The 21,610-nt window shown below is 36.6% G+C and overlaps 1 protein-coding gene across 2 annotated transcripts in view; it reads left to right on the plus strand.

The window, feature by feature from the left end:
- Positions 1–13,707, plus strand: part of COL5A2 (collagen type V alpha 2 chain) — a 154,691-nt gene extending 140,984 nt beyond the window's left edge. For both annotated transcript variants that reach the window (XM_044932592.2, XM_006073706.4), the window contains 7 exons: positions 1,626–1,733; positions 2,124–2,177; positions 3,668–3,775; positions 5,656–5,947; positions 8,832–9,019; positions 11,056–11,295; positions 12,033–13,707. In XM_044932592.2, coding sequence (XP_044788527.2) covers positions 1,626–1,733; positions 2,124–2,177; positions 3,668–3,775; positions 5,656–5,947; positions 8,832–9,019; positions 11,056–11,295; positions 12,033–12,179 — 1,137 coding nt within the window. In that variant the 3' untranslated portion in view covers positions 12,180–13,707. The remainder of the gene's footprint in view (positions 1–1,625; positions 1,734–2,123; positions 2,178–3,667; positions 3,776–5,655; positions 5,948–8,831; positions 9,020–11,055; positions 11,296–12,032) is intronic.
- Positions 13,708–21,610: the final 7,903 nt, after the last annotated feature.

Raw genomic sequence — 21,610 nt, forward strand, 5'->3', positions numbered from 1 at the left:
TTCTCCCACAATAGCAAGGGTAACAGTGCCATTCTTTTAGATTTTCTAAAAATTATGTAGGCAAATGGGTTTGAAAGCTCTTTGTAAACTTGAAAAGTACTATTCAAGTATATTTTATTTTTAGCTAGATCATTACATAATGATATAATCTAAATATGTGAAAGAGAATCCAAACTTTCCAAACTTTGGAAAACATCTCAGGCTATATTAAACTTCAGTTCAGTTCAGTTCAGTTGCTCAGTCGTGTCCGACTCTTTGTGACCCCATGAATCGCAGCACACCAGGCCTCCCTGTCCATCACCAACTTCTGGAATTCACTCAGACTCACATTCATTGAGTCAGTGATGCCATCCAGCCATCTCATCCTCTGTCGTCCCCTTCTCCTCTTGCCCCCAATCCCTCCCAGCATCAGGGTCTTTTCCAATGAGGCAGCTCTTCGCATGAGGTAGCCAAAGTACTGGAGTTTCAGCTTCAGCATCATTCCTTCCAAAGAAATCCCAGGGCTGATCTCCTTCAGAATGGACTGCTTGGATCTCCTTGCAGTCCAAGGGACTCTCAAGAGTCTTCTCCAACACCACAGTTCAAAAGCATCAATTCTTCGGCACTCACTTTTCTTCACAGTCCAACTCTCACATCCATACATGACCACTGGAAAAACCATAGCCTTGACTGGACAGACCTTTGTTGGCAAAGTAATGTCTCTGCTTTTGAATATGCTATCTAGGTTGGTCATAACTTTCTTTCCAAGGAGTAAGCGTCTTTTAATTTCATGGCTGCAGTCACCATCTGCAGTGATTTTGGAGCCCAAAAATATAAAGTCTGACACTGTTTCCACTGTTTCCCCATCTATTTCCCAGGAAATGATGGGACTGGATGACATGATCTTCGTTTTCTGAATGTTGAGCTTTAAGCCAACTTTTTCACTGTCCTCTTTCACTTTCATCAAGTTCATCAAGAGGCTTTTTAGTTCCACTTCACTTTCTGCCATAAGGGTGGTGTCATCTGCATAGCTGAGGTTATTGATATTTCTCCCGGCAATTTTGATTCCAGCTTGTGCTTCTTCCAGCCCAGCATTTCTCATGATGTACTCTGCATATAAGTTAAATAAGCAGGGTGAGAATATACAGCCTTGATGTACTCCTTTTCCTATTTGGAACCAGTCTGTTGTTCCGTGTCCAGTTATAACTGTTTCTTCCTGACCTGCATACAGATTTCTCAAGAGGCAGGTCAGGTGGTCTGGTATTCCCATCTCTTAAAGAATTTTCCACAGTTTATTGTGATCCACACAGTCAAAGGCTTTGGCAGAGTCAATAAAGCAGAAGTAGATTAAATTTAAAATACTTCATTTTAGTCCAAATATAGGTTAAATATTTAAATAATTGAATCTTTAGGAATCATTATTATATATACTATGCTTTTAGTGATCACTTCCATTCCTTGAGAAAAAAAGATTAAAATTCGTAGATAATAATAGATAAAAATTCCTAATAATATTATTTAGATAAGTAAATATATTAGTTCATATAAAATAAAATGCTCAAAATTGTAGCAAATACAATTGCACAAAGTAAAATTGTAAATTGTAGTTTCAACAGGCAATGCTCATGCTATGACCTTATTTCTAGGGACCGCAAGGACCTCGTGGTGACAAAGGTGATCATGGAGACAGAGGTGATAGAGGTCAGAAGGGTCACAGAGGCTTTACTGGTCTTCAGGGTCTTCCTGGACCTCCTGTAAGTTATTCTTTTAAGTATTATTTGCTCTCCATGTGAAAATGAAAAGGTATTTTGACATGAACATTTATTTGTCTATAAAATGGATAGACTTTTTGCATCTTATTTTCATTTTAAAGAAAATCTTGATGAATAAGTCATTACCTAAGTACCCAATATAATTGTTCATATGTGTGCTGTAATTTTGTAGGAAAGAAATAAACCAAAAGGTTATATGCACTATTACTCTTACAGTTGTCTTTAGTGTTGGTCAACTCATGTAGACATAGAGATTGATGAATGAAGTATATGCTGCTAAAGTCAATGACAGGACATTTTTAAAAGCTAGAGTGGTTAAATATAGGATATAAATATTTTGGCTTTTTTTTTTTTTTTTTTTTTTCTACTTAGGGTCCGACTGGTGAACAAGGCAGTGCTGGAATCCCTGGACCATTTGGCCCAAGGGTAAGTAACAAAATTTAGCAATAAGTTGCAGGGGTAAATACTAATGCACCTGGGGACATTTTGTTAGTGCTTGAGTATCATTTTCATGGTATTGAAGCTGGAGTTGGCTTAGGTTCTCTGAAGCTGGCAGCAAACATAAGAGACAAACCATTCAGCATTTACATTTAAGTAGACATAGCCTGAAATATATTACTTCATAGGCCCATTTAAAATCTCTTACCTAGGGTAGATATACTCATCTGTTTGTCCATTTTCTTACTCTATGTTTTTTGAAATTTCCATTTAATTGTACTCTTTGAGATGATACTGTAGGATTTACCATGAAGTGGAGACAGATTTTGAAGCTGGATATGCTGTTTTCATTTAAGCAATTCCTATAGTTCCTCAGAAGTAGTTGGCATAAGGCTAATTAGGAAGCAAATCATAAAATGAAACAAATATTTGAAGGTTGTAGAAATTCTACATTTAGCATCAATGCAGTCTAATAGGTCATTAATGCCACAAGATAATTATTTAGGAAAATCATTAGAAAGAATTTCTGCTATTTCTAAATACAGTATAAACAAGTCACACATAAAATTGAGAACAGTATCAAAATTACTGAGATGTGATAAAATTCTGGAGTATAGGACACAAATTTAATTTATGTCAAACACTGAAACTTTTGTGATTTTCATACTCCTACTTAATTGAATTTCTAATTAAGTTTACAATATGTGAAATGTGATGAAACAGCTCCTGCCAATGAAAGTAGATGAAAGAAAGTGAACGTGCAAGCTGCTCAGTCGTGTCCAACTCTTTGTGACCCCATGGACTATACAGTCCATGGAATTCTCCAGGCCAGAATACTGGAGTGGGTAGTCTTTCCCTTCTCCAGGGGATATGCCCAATCCAGGGATTGAACCCAGGTCTCCTGCACATTTCAGGCAGATTCTTTATCAGCTGAGCCACAAGGGAAGCCCTAAAAAGTAGATGACTAGTCCATTAAAAGTAGATGACTGGCCCGTTAACTCTTGCCTGGAGAGTCCCATGGATGGAGGAGCCTGGTGGGCTGCAGTCCATGGGGTCGCTAGGAGTCAGACACGACTGAGCAACTTCACTTTCACTTTTCACATTCATGCACTGGAGAAGGAAATGGCAACCCACTCCAGTGTTCTTGCCTGGAGAATCCCAGGGATGGGGGAGCCTGGTGGCTGCCGTCTGTGGAGTCACACAGAGTCTGACACGACTGAAGTGACTTAGCATAGCATAGCATAGCCCATTAATGTTTTAACTGACACTGGTCTTTTCCCATGCATGGATGGTGGAGAATTCATGTGTGATGAAGCAGTAAATATTAGAAAGTGCTAGAAGTCCATTTATTAGTCATTAGGAAAACAAATATGAGAAATCAGTGTGACAGCTCCAAAAAGAAATAATTATTTGATCATAAAAAGACCTTGTAGAGGTTTTCCTCCTAGGATCTAAAATACAGTCTTTGTTTCTTGCAGGGACCCCCGGGTCCAGTTGGTCCTTCAGGCAAAGAAGGAAGCCCTGGACCACTTGGGCCCATTGGGCCTCCTGGTGTGCGGGGCAGCGTTGGAGAAGCAGGCCCTGAGGTAAAATCACAGAGATTTGTATGTGCTATTGATTCGCATAGCTTGGATTCTGTCTAAGGAAGATCTGTGCAGCACGAAGGACAAAATACTTCAGGAACTCTGAAAATGAGCCTGGAAATCACATATAGCTTGTCTGTATAATAGCTAATTCAAACATTTTAACACAGATTATTCAGAGTACATAAAATTAGAGTCTAAGCTACCTAGGCCTTGACTTCAATGAGAGTAATGGAGTGATATCAATGAGAGCAAATAGTAAGTTATGCTTGTATTATCGTTAGAGTTATGAAAATGTGGCTTTGCTCTAAGGGGCAATAGACTAAATGGGAGATTTGATGAATGTATTTGTTCATGAAAATGTTGGAAAGTGAAGCCTGTGAAATTAACGTGTTATTTACTGAAAATGAAATTCAGAAAGGATTCAAATTGAAACTTTCAATAGAATATTTCAGTAGTATTGACTTGTAAAGCTTTAAATTGCTTTAGTTAGGCTTTAGTTAGGCTTCTCAGAAGCCGAACTTTGGGAAACAGTCTGCTCTAAATGCCATGCATGCGTGTGTGTGCACGTGCATGTGTGAGGTGAGGTCATGCATCCCTCCCTGGCGTCTCTTCCTCTTTTGCTTTATTTTCCATTTCCTATTCTGTCTCTGTCCTAATGATAATACCATTCAACCAAATATTTAGTATTACATAGAAAGAATAGCCTTACATTTCCTATGTTCAAGAGAAATATTTTCTTTTTATTTCTCTAATTTTACATGGAAAACAGCTGCAGAATTGGAATACCTCTTACTTATGTGGCTCTTGATTGACTTTATCTTGCATTTTAGTGGTCCTTGATAGCAAAAAAAAAAAAAAAATCTCTTCCCCTGAGTTTAGCATAAAGGAATGTATGGAATCATGAGACGACCTTAAAAAAAAAAAAAAAAAGGATTTAATGGTTGCTTGATAGTGAGGAAATGTTTGCACTAGAACTTGATACAACTTGTCCAGACCCATTTAATGAGTGGCAGAGCCAGTAACAGAACTCCAGCCTTCTGCCTGCCAGGTCTGTGCTCCCCAAGAGAGATGTGGACCACACATCTTTTCGGTTGTGGAGAATTCTCTCAAGTTGCTGAGTTCTTCCTTGGGAAAATGCAGAAGGAAATTAATAGAGAGGATCTGTTTTTCTAGTCTCTGATATTTTGTGTGCTCATCTCCCTTTTGCTCCAGTAGTTTTTATTTGGCAAAATAATAATAATTATTGAAAGAGCTCTTTAGGCAAGGATAACTTCCTCCAGTTTGGTTTAGTAGAGATAATTTTGATCTACCCACTAATTAATGCACATAAAAAGATTTCCTGTGGTTTCCCCTTATTTAGATATGGGGGAATTCTCTTGTGGGTGTTTCTTCAAGTATTCCCTTGGTATTGATGGACAGTCTTATGGAAGTAGCACCCACAAACTCCTCTGCATCTCCTTGTTCAGCCTTTGTTCACACATCCTTTTAAAACATTTTAGTTGTGCCTTGCCAAAATAGTTTGAAAATGAGTGTACAAATCTATATATACCTAACATAAAATGTATTGTATCTTCAGGCGTAAACATCAAAGCAAATATTTTCTGTTTTAATCTTTAAATAAAGATGCCAACCTCAGATGCCAACTTGCAGATATCTTGTCTGAGAAACAGTTATGCATCGTTTCTCATTCTTGGAATGTTATAAGTTAGCAGACCAGAACCATCTAGTTAAAAAAGGACTCAAGCCACAGATCTCTCAGTGCCATCAAATTGAGGTTTTGCACCGTCCCCCTTTGCAAGTCCCATCAGTGCCTTTGTGTCCAATGGAAAAGCAAAAACTAAAAACTGTTTTAAATATATTTCCGATTTTTTAAAAATTAGGGTCCTCCTGGTGAGCCTGGTCCCCCTGGCCCTCCGGGACCCCCTGGCCACCTTACAGCTGCTCTTGGGGACATCATGGGGCACTATGATGAGAGCATGCCAGACCCACTTCCGGAGTTTACTGAAGATCAGGCGGCTCCTGATGACAAAAACAAAACGGACCCGGGGGTACATGCGACCCTGAAGTCACTCAGTAGTCAGATTGAAACCATGCGCAGCCCTGATGGCTCTAGAAAGCACCCTGCCCGGACTTGTGATGATTTAAAACTTTGCCATTCTGCAAAGAAGAGCGGTGAGTAGACAGCTGGCCATTTGAGCAAAGCTCATTGTTTCTGATGTGTAATTCTCCAATGCATACCAAAATATTTTATTTACTCTCTATTTAGTGATAGACACGAGATAAAACGGTGGCCATTCAGAGTCTGAGGTTTGCTGATGGGAACTGTCACTGATATGAAAAAAATATGGGGTGAGATAAGTACTGTAATAGAGGACATATCCCATTAATGACCCAATTTCATGGTGGTATTTTCATTTCCATCCAGAAACCTTAAAATATGGATAATTTTGTGGTGCTGTAAATGTCAAAACTACTTGCTTGAGCAAGGTTAAATATGTTTAGTTTCCTCAATAATTCTGAGTGATTTAATATGCTAACATATAGTTGGATCCTCAAGAGTAGAATAAAGTTCTATTTTTAGTTTTTAAAGAAACCTTCATACTGTGGAATTTAGAAAAATAGTACAGATGAACCTAGTTCCAGGGCAGGAATAGAGATGCAGACATAGAGAATGGATGTGTGGACACAGTTGGGGAAGAGGAGGGTGGGATGAATTAGGAGACTACATACACCCCGGGCTGCCCTGTTGGCTCATTGGTAAAGAATTTGTCTGCAATGCAGGAGACACAAGTTCGATCCCTGGGATGGGGAGATCCCCTGGAGAAGGAAATAGCAACCTACTCCAGTATTCTTGCCTGGGTAATTCCATGGACAGAGGAGCCTGACAGGCAACAGTCCAGTTTAGTTTAGTTCAGTCACTCAGTTGTGTCCGACTCTTTGCCACCCCATGGACTGCAGCACGCCAGCCTTCCTGTCCATCACCAACTCCCGGAGTTTACTCAAACTCGTGTCCATTGAGTCGGTGATGCCATCCAACCATCTCATCCTCTGTTGTTCCCTTCTCCTCCTGCCCTCAGTCTTTCCCAGCATCAGGGTCTTCTCCAGTGAGTCAGTGCTTTGCATCAAGTGGCCAAAGGATTGGAGTTTCAGCTTCAGCATCAGTCCTACCAATGACTATTCAGGACTGATCTCCTTTAGGATGGACTGGTTGGATCTCCTTGCAGTCCAAGGACTCTCAAGAGTCTTCTCCAACACCACAGTGCAAAAGCATCAATGCTTCAGTGGTCAGCTACAGTCCATGGCTACAGTCCATGGGGTCACAAAAGAGTCGGACACAATTTAGCAACTAAAGAAACAGCAAATACACTATGGTGCATAAAATAGATAGCTAGTGGGAACTTACTATAAAGCACAGGGAGCTCAACTTAGTGCTCTGTGATGACCTAGGTGGGTGGCATGGAGGGGAGGTGGGAGGGAGGTCCAAGAAAAAGGGAATTTACTTATGCATATGAATGATTCACTTTGTTGTACAGCAGAAACTAACACAACATTGTAAAGCAATTATACTCCAGAGATAGTAGAATAGAGTATGCCTTATTTCCCAGATTTATTCGAATATGAAATTCTTTTCATGTAGTTTAATGTTCTACAAATCATACTTCAATAATCTCTGCTGCAGAATTGTGTTATGGTTATTTTATAAAATATTTTGAAATTAAAGTCTTTTCCCCTAGATGTAAACACTATGCCTAAAGTTTGCAAAATTCCATCATTTTGATTAATCTAATAAGACCTGGAAAAGAAAGATCCATAAGAGGGCCATGGGAATGAGCTATGAAATGCTTAAGTGTTTCAAATAACTTTGAAATGATGCTGACAGGGATAGCTAAAATTGTTATCTTTGCAGAACAGGCCATTTGATTACCAAGTCTATACTTTACATCCCACCACCAGTGCCCCTTCATTTATTTAAAATCCAGTTTTTAATGCATATTTTATATATACATACAGACATGGATTTTATACATGTATTCATATTTATTATACATATATTAACATATGCTATTATATAAACTATATATTTACATATGTTTATATAAATATACATGTAATATAATCTATATACATATATTTTACATATATACAGAATATACATATACATACAGATATATACATAAAGATATATGCATAAAAATGTATTTGTTTGCATATTTATTAAGCTGTATCTCTAGCACCAAGCACTAACTTGGTGTAGCCTACTTCAAGGATCTCTTCTACATGGTAAGATCAATTTTTTGCACTATTTTATATTGGAGCATAGATGATTAAGAATGTTGTGTTAGTTTCCAGTGACAACAAAGTGATTCAGTTATAAATATAAATGTATCTATTATTTTTCAAATTATTTTCCCATTTAAAATAGGATGCTACGTAATATTGAACAGAGATCAATTTTAGGGCCATTGAGGGACTTCCCTGGCAGTCCAGTGGTTAAGACTCCATGCTTCTGTTGCAGGGTACATGTATTCAGTTCCTGCTAGGGGAACTTAAAGATTCCGCATGTCACATGATGTGGCCTAAATAAATAAATAGGGCCAGTGAGATAATTCATAGCATTCTGATTACAGTTTGACTCACTTAATAGTTTTGAAAAGACATTATGTTTTTAATATTCAGTTATTATTTGTTTTAAAATATTGACTTTGTAAATTTAATGAGAACCCATCCATTTTGGCAAAGCTACTTGCTCACCATGGATTATCTTTTTGGTATAATTTCTAATCTACAAAATGGCTGTGATGATATTTCCTTCACATTTTTGTGTTTTGAGCCTTAGGTACATTTGGCCAGTCACCTTAGAATAGAAAGGAGAAAGGACCTGAATGCATAGCAGTTACTTTTTCTTAGCTTCAGGTATTTCCTTAACTGGGATTCACTTTAAAAGAGTGAGTTAGTCCTTAATCAGTGAGTTAATCCTCTGTCAATTATTTTAGAGACTCATAATCATGTTTGAGATTCTTTTTATTTAGCAAATATTTTTTATTTTGGAAAACAGGAGAGTACTGGATTGACCCTAACCAGGGATCTGCTGAAGATGCAATCAAAGTTTACTGCAACATGGAAACAGGAGAAACATGTATTTCAGCAAATCCATCCAGTGTACCACGTAAAACCTGGTGGGCCAGCAAATCTCCTGATAATAAGCCTGTTTGGTATGGTCTTGATATGAATCGAGGATCTCAGGTAATTTAATATGCTTGCTTAAAGTTGTATTCATTGCTTGTCTTTATTTATTGTATTTTAGTATTGACTTAGGACTTTTGTAATTATTTTTTTTGACCATGTTTATTTTACTGTGTTTATTAATAATTGGAAGTGATAGATTCTCATTAGTTGTATTTGCAATATCATTGCATAAACATTGCTATGAATTAAATTAATATAGTTTTGAATGATAATCTTTCTATTGATGGAATGTAAAAAAGTAATTATTTTTCATATTAGCTCCTTTAATGCCTGAGACACTGCTTGTGGAGTAGAGTTGAAGGGTTTTGCCATAGCTGACAGACAGGGATTATATTTAGCATCAGGAAACCTAGGTTACTCATACATGGATCTGTTACTACCTCTGGGACCTAGAAAGTCTCTTAACCTTTTTTTGTTTTCAGTTCTGCCATTTTAAAGTAAGAGTGATAATATTTATTTCATAGCTTCTGTGTGTATATAAAGCGTGTGTATATAAAGTATATAGTATCTGGTATTTGGTAAGTTATGGATAAATATTAGATCCTTATTATGATACTTTTGATAATCGAATCCCTTTGTAAACTTCATAGTTATTTAAACTTAACACTTTTATAATTATAATATTACCTAATAATTTTTGCTTGAGTCTTATCCTCTCTGTTTCTTTCATGGTCCAGTATTTAGATTCTTAACTAGTCTTGCCACTTCCTATTGCAATATGAGTATTCTATTCCACATCTCTTTGTGGCAGCTTAACTTTGCAATTTTCTTCTCAACTCTGCTCTGGACCTTTCCTCAGAACTCACGTTCATAATAAACATAGTATGAGGACATTATGGGTATATGCAGGATCTACCATTATTTAAAGAACAGGAAAAAATTTTAAATTTACCTACCTAATTGGAATATAATTTAGTTAACATATTACATAAAAAGATAAGTAGGAAATATCCTACAGAAAATTATTTTTGATTATTTGTTTTTGTTAGCTAATGGAAAACTTGTAATTCATATTTCCTGTAAGTATGTAACAGTTGGGTTAAAAAAAATTTTACCAATAGTTAAGTCCAAATTTTTATCATAATTGACAATAAAAGCAATCAGCTATTTTTGATACATGATTGAATATCCAAACCTATGCTTAAGTATATAATTTCTAAAAAGTAATATTCAATATTTTTTTAAAGAAATAGAGAAGCAAATTTTAAAATACTTAAACTTTCTCTGGTGAGTTATAATTATATTTGGTTTCACCACCATTTGTTTGGGATAGTAAGGATGAAGTTTCTTGTGAATATTCATAGAAATTTTAAGATATTTCCACATTGTAGACAGACGCTTTACCATCTGAGCCACCAGGGAAGCCTTAAGATATATATATATACACACACACACATATATATATATGTAGAATATCTTGTTATGTGAAAGAATAGACGCAATACCCTTCAAAATTAATTTGTCTGAAATCAACACACATACTCACACACAGCACTATAAAACCCATCAGTGTTACATATATTGGGGCTCAGGGCAGGCTGCTCTAGAATTTGCTTCAGTGACACATTGATCATTTTCAGTTAAAGTCATGTAAGTAATGGTTGCTGCAAGAGGAATGCTTTGATCCTGCTCTCTGTCTCCCTGAAAGTAGGAAATAAATCTCCCATGTGAACTCTCCCTGTACTGAGGGTAGAAAGACGACCTTTTATCTCCACAGATAGGGAATTTAGAACCAAGACGCCTGTATAAATAAACATCCTTACTTCCTTAGTAATTTACTACCCAAGCCCAAACTTTAAATTCCTTACCAATTATGCACCCAAACCTAGGTTTCTTTGTTCTGTCAATTCCTCTTAAATTGATTGTTTCTTTGGCTCCTACTTAGGTCCCATTTCTGTGAGACCTCTGACCTCTGTGTCCCAAGTTAAAGTTGTTTCTTTTTCTCTGGCTAATCTGTCTTGTGTTAATTAGTCCAATCACAAGAACTCAGGAGGGGTAGACATGTATTACAAAGACTCTTTTTGTTTTTCTAGTTTGTTTATGGAGACCACCAGTCACCTAATGCAGCCATTACTCAGATGACCTTCTTGCGCCTTTTATCAAAAGAAGCCTCCCAGAACATCACCTACATCTGTAAAAACAGTGTAGGATACATGGATGATCAAGCTAAGAACTTGAAGAAAGCTGTGGTTCTCAAAGGGTCAAATGACTTAGAAATCAAAGCAGAGGGAAACGTTAGATTCAGATACATAGTTCTTCATGATTCTTGCTCTGTAAGTACTTTTGAGTCTTGCTCTGTAAGTACTTTTGATCCATTTTGATTTGGTTGAAGAAAAAAAATTTACTTTGTTAAAAATACTGTCATGGCACTAGAGGTGGGGGGAAATTTACCCTGTGTATAAACACAACAGCAATTAGTTGTTCCTTAGGATAAACCTGAATGTGTGTTGGTATGTGAAACATGCTAGAGGCTTTAAGAAAAACATAAAGGACTGGATCCTTGCAGCTCTTTTGCAAACTCACTTTAGTTCTGCAAGTTACTTAGTTTACTTAATCTCAATTCTATGCTTAAAATTCCTGGATTCTAAAATATATACTCCATCTGAGATACCTTAGGTCTTTCTGATACCTTAGGTTATACTGATTGGTATGTCTTTCCTCTTGCATATCTATATATATAAAAAAGAAAATATTTAATGATGAATTTTGGTTTCAATCATGAAAACCAAAAATGCTTTCATAATTTATGAAACAAAATATGAAATTTAGTGTTGTTAGTGACCATTTGGGAAGCTGCAAAAGAATAAAGGGCTTTTCCCCAATTTAAAGAATGAGAGAAATGCCTGCCAGCTATGACAGTATCTCATTTGATGTTGGCAGTGCTCTTACTTTTAAATAGTGCTCTAAAAATCATTGCTTTTACATTATAAAAATTGGTTTGGAAGTTGCTGTCTAACATTTTTGTACTAATTTGGGTATGCTATTAACCCACTGCACCATTTAATTCCAGAAACGAAATGGAATCGTGGGCAAGACCATCTTTGAACATAGAACGCAGAATGTGGCACGCTTGCCCATCATAGATCTTGCCCCTGTGGATGTTGGCAGTACAGACCAAGAATTTGGCATTGAAATTGGGCCAGTTTGTTTTGTGTAAAGCCAGCCGAGATACATCGACAATGAGCACCACCCCTACCATCAGTGACCACCACCATTCACGAGACTTTGACTGTTTGAAGCTGATCCTGAGACTCTTGAAGTAATGGCTGATTCTGCATCAGCATTGTATATATGGTCTTAAGTGCCTGGCCTCCTTATCCTTCAGAATATTTATTTTACTTACAATCCTCAAGTTTTAATTGATTTAAAGTATTTTTCAATACAACAGTTTAGGTTTAAGATGACCAATGACAATGACCACCTTTTTAAAAAAGTAAACTGATTGAATAAATAAATCTCCGTTTTCTTCATTTCAATGTAATGACAAAGTTGCTTAGTATTTATGAGAAAACCTTTCTTCCTGGCAGATAGCTTAAAGAGTGGGGTATATAAAATCACAACACGTTTATTTCACGTGGCTGCAATTGGAAAAATACAATTTTGTGACCTCTCATTTACAGATGATCAATTAAAAATGAAATCAAAATGTTTATCCTTGTGATTGAAACTGAATGCTTGTCTTGATATTGTATAACTAACACACAGACTCTTTAAAGAGAACCATGAAAAAATATCAATTTCTCATTGTCTTAAATGGAATGTTAAAGTAGTATATATTCAATGGGATTTCTGACCAAAAAAAAAAAAGATCTTAAATTTTTGTAAAATGTGGTAAATCTAGACTTCGTTTGCATTCAAATTTAAAGCTACCTTTCCATATATTGACTCAATCTATCAATTTAGATAGAAATTAAATGAGTATACCATTGAATATATTTGCACTTTCTTGTTTAATAATGCAAAATAATTCCCATACAACTTTAGAAACAAATATTCGGGACCCTTAGTTGAGAGTCTTCCACATATACAATCTCATCTTCCTAAAGCCTGTAATGAAGAAAAAGATTTAGAAACTCAGAGTTGTGGAGCTGACTCTAATCAAACGGTGATGGTTGGAATTAGAACATTTGGTTTTTGAACTCTCTTAGGAAAAATGACCCAACATTTTTTAGCATGAGCTACCTCATCTCTAGAAGCTGGGATGGACTTAACTCTTCTTGTTTATATTTTAGGTACTAAAAGGTGCTATGCGTCTGTGATTATTCCAAGACTGGAGATAGGCAGGGCTAAAATGTATTGTTATTATTATCCTTTAATGATGGTGCTAAAATTCCTTCTATAAATTTCTTTAAAAATAAAGATGGTTTCATCAATACCATTTGTGAAAACGTAACTGTTAGATTTCCCGTTTCTGAAAGAAGGGGCTTCGCTCTGCTGCCTGCTCACTGTTCATCTGTCATACTGTATCAGACTGTTCTGTAATACTTGCATGTTTCTTAGACTAGAACATGTAGGTCCCCTGATGTCTCAAGGATTTTTTTCCTTTAATTCTCTGTTGGCTCCATTTTTTATTTTTTCTTTAAAAATAAACAACTGGGACCATCCCAAAGGACAAGCCATGCACACAACTTTAGTCATGTATCTCTGCAAAGCATTGAATTAAATGCACGCTTTTGTCATGTCAATGGTTTTCGTTTGGTGGAATTCCTTTGAACATATTAGATCCATTTCATTTTCAGTAGTGAAAAGTTAGGTGCTGTGGTATTCTTTGTTTGCTGTTTGTTTAAAAGATAAAACAAATGCCTTTCATCACGTAGATACTGGCTTATAATGAAAATCAGTTTGCAACATCAGTCACAAAGGCAGCATGACACTAATTTCACCATCGATGCCCTTAAAAATCTCAGGGTAGTTCCTACTGATAACAAGAGAAAAGCAGCTAATTCTTCATAGTTGAATAAATTGTGATAATATATGTCTCAGTGTGTCACATATGAATTTAGCCTAAATGTTTTCAGAATTTTATCTTCAACATTTATTTCACAGTATTGTTTCTCTCCAAATTGGTTATTTTTTGAGCTCCACATCTTGAATATGAATATTTGAATATGTATATACCTAAATATTTGTGAGTTTTGTTTGTATTAAAATTTCCTCCAAGTTCAACCTATTCAAGTTTGTACAAGTTCAGCTAGAAAAGCCAGAAACATGTAATGATTCTCTTAAGTCAAAGCACTAAATAATTGCCAGCTATAGAAATATCACTTCTTATTTGGAGCTCGGGAATGTTATAAATAAAGGCTGTCCCAGACCATTCCGGGAGCCCTCAAATTTCTTGCCTGAGTTCCAGATATATAGGTTCCATTTGATAAGTGTACTGCTTTCCTTCATGTCCAACAGACACCTCCAAGTCTACATCACCAAAAGTAAAATAATCTGCCTCTGGGGAGGATGTGACCTTAATTTATTATTACTTTATTAAAAAATACAAATGAAAATTCACCAATTAACTGAAATGAAGAAAAAGGAGAAAAACAGCAAAGAAAACACTAACAAGGCCAAAAAAGTCCCAAAGTCATATAACACAAAATTTGGCAAATTATAGTCAGTTTCAATGTAACTTGGACTTCCCTGGTAGCTCAGTTGGTAAAGAATCTGCCTGCAATGCAGGAGATTCCAGCTCAATTCCTGGTTCAGGAAGATCCACTGAAGAAGGGATACGCTACCCACTCCAGTATCCTTGGGCTTCCCTGTGGCTCAGCTGGTTAAGAATCTACCTGCAATGCTGGAGACCTGGGTACATCCCTGGGTTGGGAAAATCCCCTGGAGACGGGAAAGACTACCCACTCTAGTATTCGGGCCTGGGGAATTCCATGGACTGTATAGTCCATGGGGTCGCAAAGAGACAGAACTGAGCAACTTTCACTCACTCACTCAATGTAACTTATTCTAAATTTAAAAGAGACTGAAATGAATTATACAGAACATCTTTTTTTCAAGTGAAAGTTGTCATACAGCAGAAAGCAAGGGCAAAAAAAAAAAAAAAAATCTGGAAAGAAACAAAATTGATGATTGGAAGCACCTCACTTAGAGTTTCTATCCCACCATGAAAAAAGAACATATCAAGATAACTCCTTTCTTTGAAATTATGAAAATTTCAGGAAAGACTAAGGTCAGTTCATTTCAGTCAGTCGTGCCCGACTCTTTGCCACCCCATGGACTGCAGCGCACCAGGCTTCCCTGTCCATCTCCCGGAGCTTGCTCAAATTCCCGGAGCTTGCTCAAATTCATGTCTAACAAATCGGATACCATCCATTCGTCTTAGAAGAGACTAAGAATAATTTGTTAAAAACTGATTTAGGGGTTGAGATCCAACAGTGGCAAACTAATGCAATAATTCTGCAAAGACAGCTAAAACCTGTGGAGTGTGGGGCATGCCAGTATATATATATATATATATATATATATTTTAAATCAGACCTGCCGGCTTACCCAAGAGCAGCTTTTCTTCCCAGTCTCTTTTATCAATGCATCATTTTACTCCATGTTTCAGTGTCAGCATTCCCCAGGGATCTGCCCTTTTCTCTTTACTCTTACAGGCAATACTCTCATCACTGGCCCCTATTCATACCATATCTATCTAATGCTAGTAGCTCCAATGTATATATACAACCTAAATCTTTCCTGAGAGTTCAAGAAATGCCTGTGTAAATGTTTAACTCACCATCTTCATTTGGATTTCAGAAGTACTTGTAGCAAGTGCCTGCATGAGTGCTCAGTCGCTCAGTCGTGTCCAATTCTGTGACCCTATGGACTACAGCCCTCCAAGCTTCTCTGTCCTTGGAATTTTCCAGGCAAGAATACTGGAACGGGTTGCCATTTCCTACTCCAGGGGATCTTCCTGACCCAGGGATTGAACCCGCATCTCCTGCATTGACAGAGGGACTCTACCACTGTGCTACCTGAGAAGCTTATGATGAGTTTATGTAGCTCATATGTTTAAAAATTATGATAGTTATATCTCAAAGCTGATTTATGTTCTGTATTTGCTATCTCTGGCAAGAGCCTCATCATTCATTGCCTTAGACAGGCCAGAAACCTGGTGGTTATTCCTGTCATCCCTCGCTCCCTTACCATGCCAGAATCCTTATTGCTAATATTCTGAATTTTGCTTCCTAAATGCTCCTTATTGCCCATACCCTTTGCTCCATCTCCATGGTCACTGTCTTAGTCCACAGTATCATTACTTCTCAACTGGGTTCCTTCAATAGCCTCCTAAAAGGTTTCCAGGCATTCTTGCCTTCCTCTGATCCATTCTTCCCAGAAAAGCCAGAGTGATCAACTGCAATATAAACCTGAATACATCACCTCACCCTCACCCACCAACCAACACAACACAGACACAGACACACCCTTTAAAAGCTTCAGTGGTTTCTTGTAGGATTAAGACAAAATTACTAACAGTCTATGAGGGCTCTGACATGATCTGACTTCTTACCTTTTTCTCAAGCTTTATTTTGTTATTCTCTGCTCGACACACAATGTCTTTCTGTCCCTTTCCTAAACCACGCTCCCCACCCTGTTAAAGGCCATTTGCATTTCTTTTGCCTGGTTTACCAGTACTCATCTTTCAGAGCTCTGTTCAGTGTTGCATCCTCATGAACTCCTGGACTCCTTACCCTTTATTACCTCCCAGATTAGATAACATCTCCCATTAAGAATTTTCTTGGCATCTTGTATTCTTTTCCTTATAGCACAAATCATGATGCTTTACATAATTATATGATTATTTGATTAATGTCAGTCTTCTCTATTAATTAAAGGACAGGGGGCTGTTTACAAGGATCCAACATATTACTTAGTATTTGTGTTTGTTCAAAATACATTCATTGGATGAATGATGAGAAAATTAATACTGTATAACTGGAAATGTATATTTAGGGAATATTAATGCTTGATTTATGTACTAGTGTGAAGCACATCTCATTATTACTATGGTATTATGATTACTGTTTCTATTTGTATTACTGAATAGAAAACATATCAGAAGAAATGATTCTATCCACAAAAGCAATAAGATATGTAAAATAAGGTAAAATGGGAATAATTGCTCCTTTTTCTCACATAGAGAAACTTGGTATTTGAAAAATGCAGTTTTTCCTAAATCAAAGCAAAAATTAAGTACAATCTTACTCAAAATCCCTTAAGATCCTAAAAGCATGAAACATGACAAAACCATTTTGAAGCTCATTGGAATAAAAAACATTTATTTTTTTAAAAAATAAATAATGATAAGGAATAAGGAAAGGAAGTGATAAGGAAAAGTGATAAGGAATCCACCCCAAACAGAAATGGTAAGACAAGTCATTGTGCCTATTAGATATGAAAAAAAAATAAAAAGTTACTAACCATGATGAAAGAAAAGTATTTAGACATGAATCTATAGAACAATTTAATATATAATTAAATTGTTGTTGTTTAGTCACTAAGTTGTGTCTAACTCTATGTGACCCCATGGACTGAAGCACAGCAGGCTCCTCTGTCCTTCACTATTAATTCAATAAATGGTGTTATAGTTACGTGATAGACATTTAACATTTTAAAGAATGGTTTCCTCCCTTAGTCCTTAAACCAAGACATATCCCCAATGGACTGAATATTTCCATTTTTAGAAACATCTCTAAATGTAGTATTTGCATAAGATATTTTCAGTAGTTTAATAATCTTGGAAATTTAAAAATATTGAATAATATAATTTAATTTAAAATCTACATTTTAAATCTTACTATAAAACTCTCAATAAGTGTGCTTAAGAGCTTGTTCAAATGGGGAAATTTTTTGTAATAACTATGACAGAAAAGACTTCATATACTTTACTTGCAAAAACAAGTACAAAAAACAAAATTATATATAGCTAATTCAGAAAGCCATAATATAAAGGCCAATAAACATGTGGAAAATATGTAATGTCATTAGAGATAAAAAATGCAATCAAAACAGTAAGATATTAAATTCTATCAGAATTTAACAAATACTAAAATATCTGATTTTGCTAGGTGTAAAAGAAGATGCAGGAAAACACATACACTTCTGTCTGTTTTTCTCACTGGACATGGAAAGTATAGTTAAAGTCATTTTATCAAAGTGGTTTACTTAGAGTTCCTGTAAACGTGAGTACATATTGCCACCAGAAGTGATCTGGGGGCAGGAGAAAGAACAGGATATACTGGGATATCTTCCAGGACCATGAATTTTAATAGATGATGAATGGATTAAAATATCATTTGTAAAAGTTGCAGACACAAATATAAAATAGAACAGAACTTAAAATTCACATAACATAATCAGTTTCACAATGGTGGCCAATTAATTTACATATGTGCTCAGTCACTCAGTTGTGTTCCCCTCTTTATGACCCCCTGGACTGTAGCTGGCCAGGCTCCTGTGTCCATTGGATTTCCCAGGCAAGAATACTGGAGTGGGTTGCCATTTCCTTCTCCAGGGGATCTTCCTGACCCAGAGATTGAACCTGTGTGTCTCTTGCATTGCAGGCAAATTCTTACCACTGAACCACCAGGGAAGCCCAATTAATTCACACTACTGCCTAAGAATCTGCTGTGAGTGCACGTTTTGCTTGTGTAGTTAATGTAAGAACGTTGGTACATATTTTTTGTTTGGAATGTAGTATCCAGTTGATGCTATAGAAAGACATTCTATGCTTTGGTGTTACCGTTTTATAATTTTGTGGGTAAAATAGACCAATATATCAACTGAATTGAGTAAATACGTAGTGATAGGTGATCTAAATAAAGTATGGATAGTGGAACCACAGAACTAAGCCATCTAAAGTAGGCTGGGATTTGGAGAGGAGGTGGAGCAAGGAAGACTATCTGGAAAATATTTTCCCTCAATGAGTTTTGAAGGATAAAGACAGTGTCTTGAGCAGTGAAGTACACCAGATGTAAAGAACATAAACGAGGGCATGCAGTTCTTAAGAGGAGATGTGGCTTATTCAGGGAACCCCATGTAGGCTGATATGGGGATTGTTTGGAAATAAAGCAGAAAGAGGAACCATGAAAGTATGTCAAGCTAAAGAGATTAAAAATTATTCTGAAGAAGTCTTTTTTTTTTCTTAGGTAACTATTTTTGGTTCTCAGCTGGGTGTGTAATCATACTCTCCAGAGGGGCCTTGGAAATGTGTTCATGGTTATAACAATTGGGAAATATTCTAGGCATTTTGTGGTTGGGCTAATGATGTTGAATATCTTGCATACCAATCCCTTTGAACAAAATCTAAACCACCCAAAATATCAATAGAATCTTTATTGCAAAATACTGAAGTTTTAAGCAAAGAAGATACATATTGTGATTTGTATATTGGAGAGATCACCTTGGCAGCATTACTCAGGGAAAATTTTTAACCTGAGTGAGACTGACAACAGAGAGGTTAGTTAGAACAAAATTGGGGAAAATGAAACAAGGAATGAGAAGTCAATGTTACTGAGGATGGAGAAAGAGATGAACTCGAAGATATGTAAGAAATAGAATCAACAAAGTCTGATGCAAGAGTGATAGAGTGAGGCATCAAGAGATTTATATGAGCCATCATATCAAGGAGTTGTTAAAGCTTTGGGTGGAAACGGGATCACTCAAGAAGGATGTCAGAGGAGAGCAGTGAGCCAGAGCAGATACCGGGAAATGTTGCTGTTTAAGGGGAAAAGAGAGAAAGAAAAGTTGTTTTGCTATTACTAGGAATATTATTTCTTGGTTATAGTGTCCTGAACCTTGGTTATTAAAGGTATGACATGAACTCTGGAAAAGCTTGCTGGAAGCCTTCCTTGGTGCTTGTCAATAATGCAGTTCCTCATTTTTTACACTTTCATGACTAAATTCAAGAATACCAATAGAAAGAAATATGAAGAAAGATGAACGTTCCAGTTGAAAAATCAATCTAAACAAAGACACCAGTGAGACCATTATAATAAGGAACGCTGAAGATGAAATTGTACTAATTAAGCATAATCCTATATAATTCATGCTTTTAATTCTCTGCTGGATTTTATTTTGTAATTCATGCTTTTAATTCTCTGCTGGATTTTATTTTAATGCCATTAACGAACACCTCGAAAGATACTTAATTCATATAGATGCCTTACCATGGGTCTCTCTTATAAGTTAAAAAAATCAAAACCAAAAAAAGTGCATTTATTTTTTCAAGGAAATGATTCACCACAATTTAAGGAGTGTATATCAAAAGCCCATGTATATAAGCAATTATGGTTAAATGCCATCAATACTATAAGAAATTGGTCTGCACATATGTGAAGTAAAATAAATGTGGCTCCATAAGGTAAATAGAGGAAGGTAGAACTGCAATGTGAACAATTTTCCCAAGAGTTGGAACTGTTATGAGATAGATCTTATAATGAGAGGCAGCTGGAGATACAGAATGACCACCATTGTTAGTCACTTTAATGAGAAAAAAATGCAACAGAAATTGAAGACATCTGTAGTCCAAATGTAAGCCCTGAAGATTCAGATAGGAAGCTGCAGTCCAAACCCCTCCCAGAGACATCTGACAAGTTTCTCTGCCTAGCGCTGTGCTCTGTGGGTTCTCGCAGCCTTCACTCCTTCAATTCCGTGCTCTTGCTGATGCCACGGAGGAAAGTTTCCAGGTGTGTTCAAGACAAGATGTGAAAATCAGATCGGCATCATTTTTATCAATAGCACAGATGATAAGTGCCCTTCTGTTTCATTTCCTCTGTCTCTTCATATCCCATGAATTAATCACTAAATTAATCACAACCTTAGTCCTCAAAATTAAACCCTACTTTTCTTAAAACATTAAGAACAACAGGATGCCAAATCTGACTCTTGGTGATGCTTCCTCCCCATCACCCCTCCCATCACAGACTCACTGTACTGTCCTTTTCCCCTTTCCTTTGGAAGTTTTGCTCCCTAATGATTTCATTCTGGAGCCAGATGATTTCATCGACCATCTGTATAAGGATACTTTCCAAATCTACTTAGCCGCCCCTGACCTAGTATACTCCAATCAGCCACACATTTTATCGTGTTTGACCACCCTTCCAAATGAATCACTGTCATGGTGAACTGCCACGTAGAGGGTGGTGAGTAAGACTGGGGTTGTGTAACTTTCGACTGAGCTCGTCTGTGTTAAGTAGAAACATCTCTCCATGACTTCTGATGTCCTTCTTTTGCTGTCCTCATTTTTCCCTCTTAACCCAATTTTCCCAGCAAGTATGTCTACACTCCGTGAGTCTTTCCTCAGTTTAGTCTTTGAAAATAAATGTGCTCTTTCCCATGCCAAGGTTCCTTAGTCTCATCCTCTTCTTCCCCAAAATGTCCTTTCATCCTTCTTCCTTCCATGGTAGGTTTTGTAGGTATCTCCTCTTTGGCTATAAAATCTGATTCTGTTGCACTTCACTTCCCTTGACCTTGTGCATTCCTCAAGCAAAAGCCTTCCAATATTTAAAATGTTTATATGGGTTTACATTGAGATGCAGATTAAAGGAAAAAAAAAAAAGACAAAGCCTATTGCTTTGCTAAGCTCTCTGGTCCAGACTT

Source organism: Bubalus bubalis, chromosome 2, assembly GCF_019923935.1.
Source record: "Bubalus bubalis isolate 160015118507 breed Murrah chromosome 2, NDDB_SH_1, whole genome shotgun sequence".
NCBI classification, from domain to species: Eukaryota; Metazoa; Chordata; class Mammalia; order Artiodactyla; family Bovidae; genus Bubalus; species Bubalus bubalis.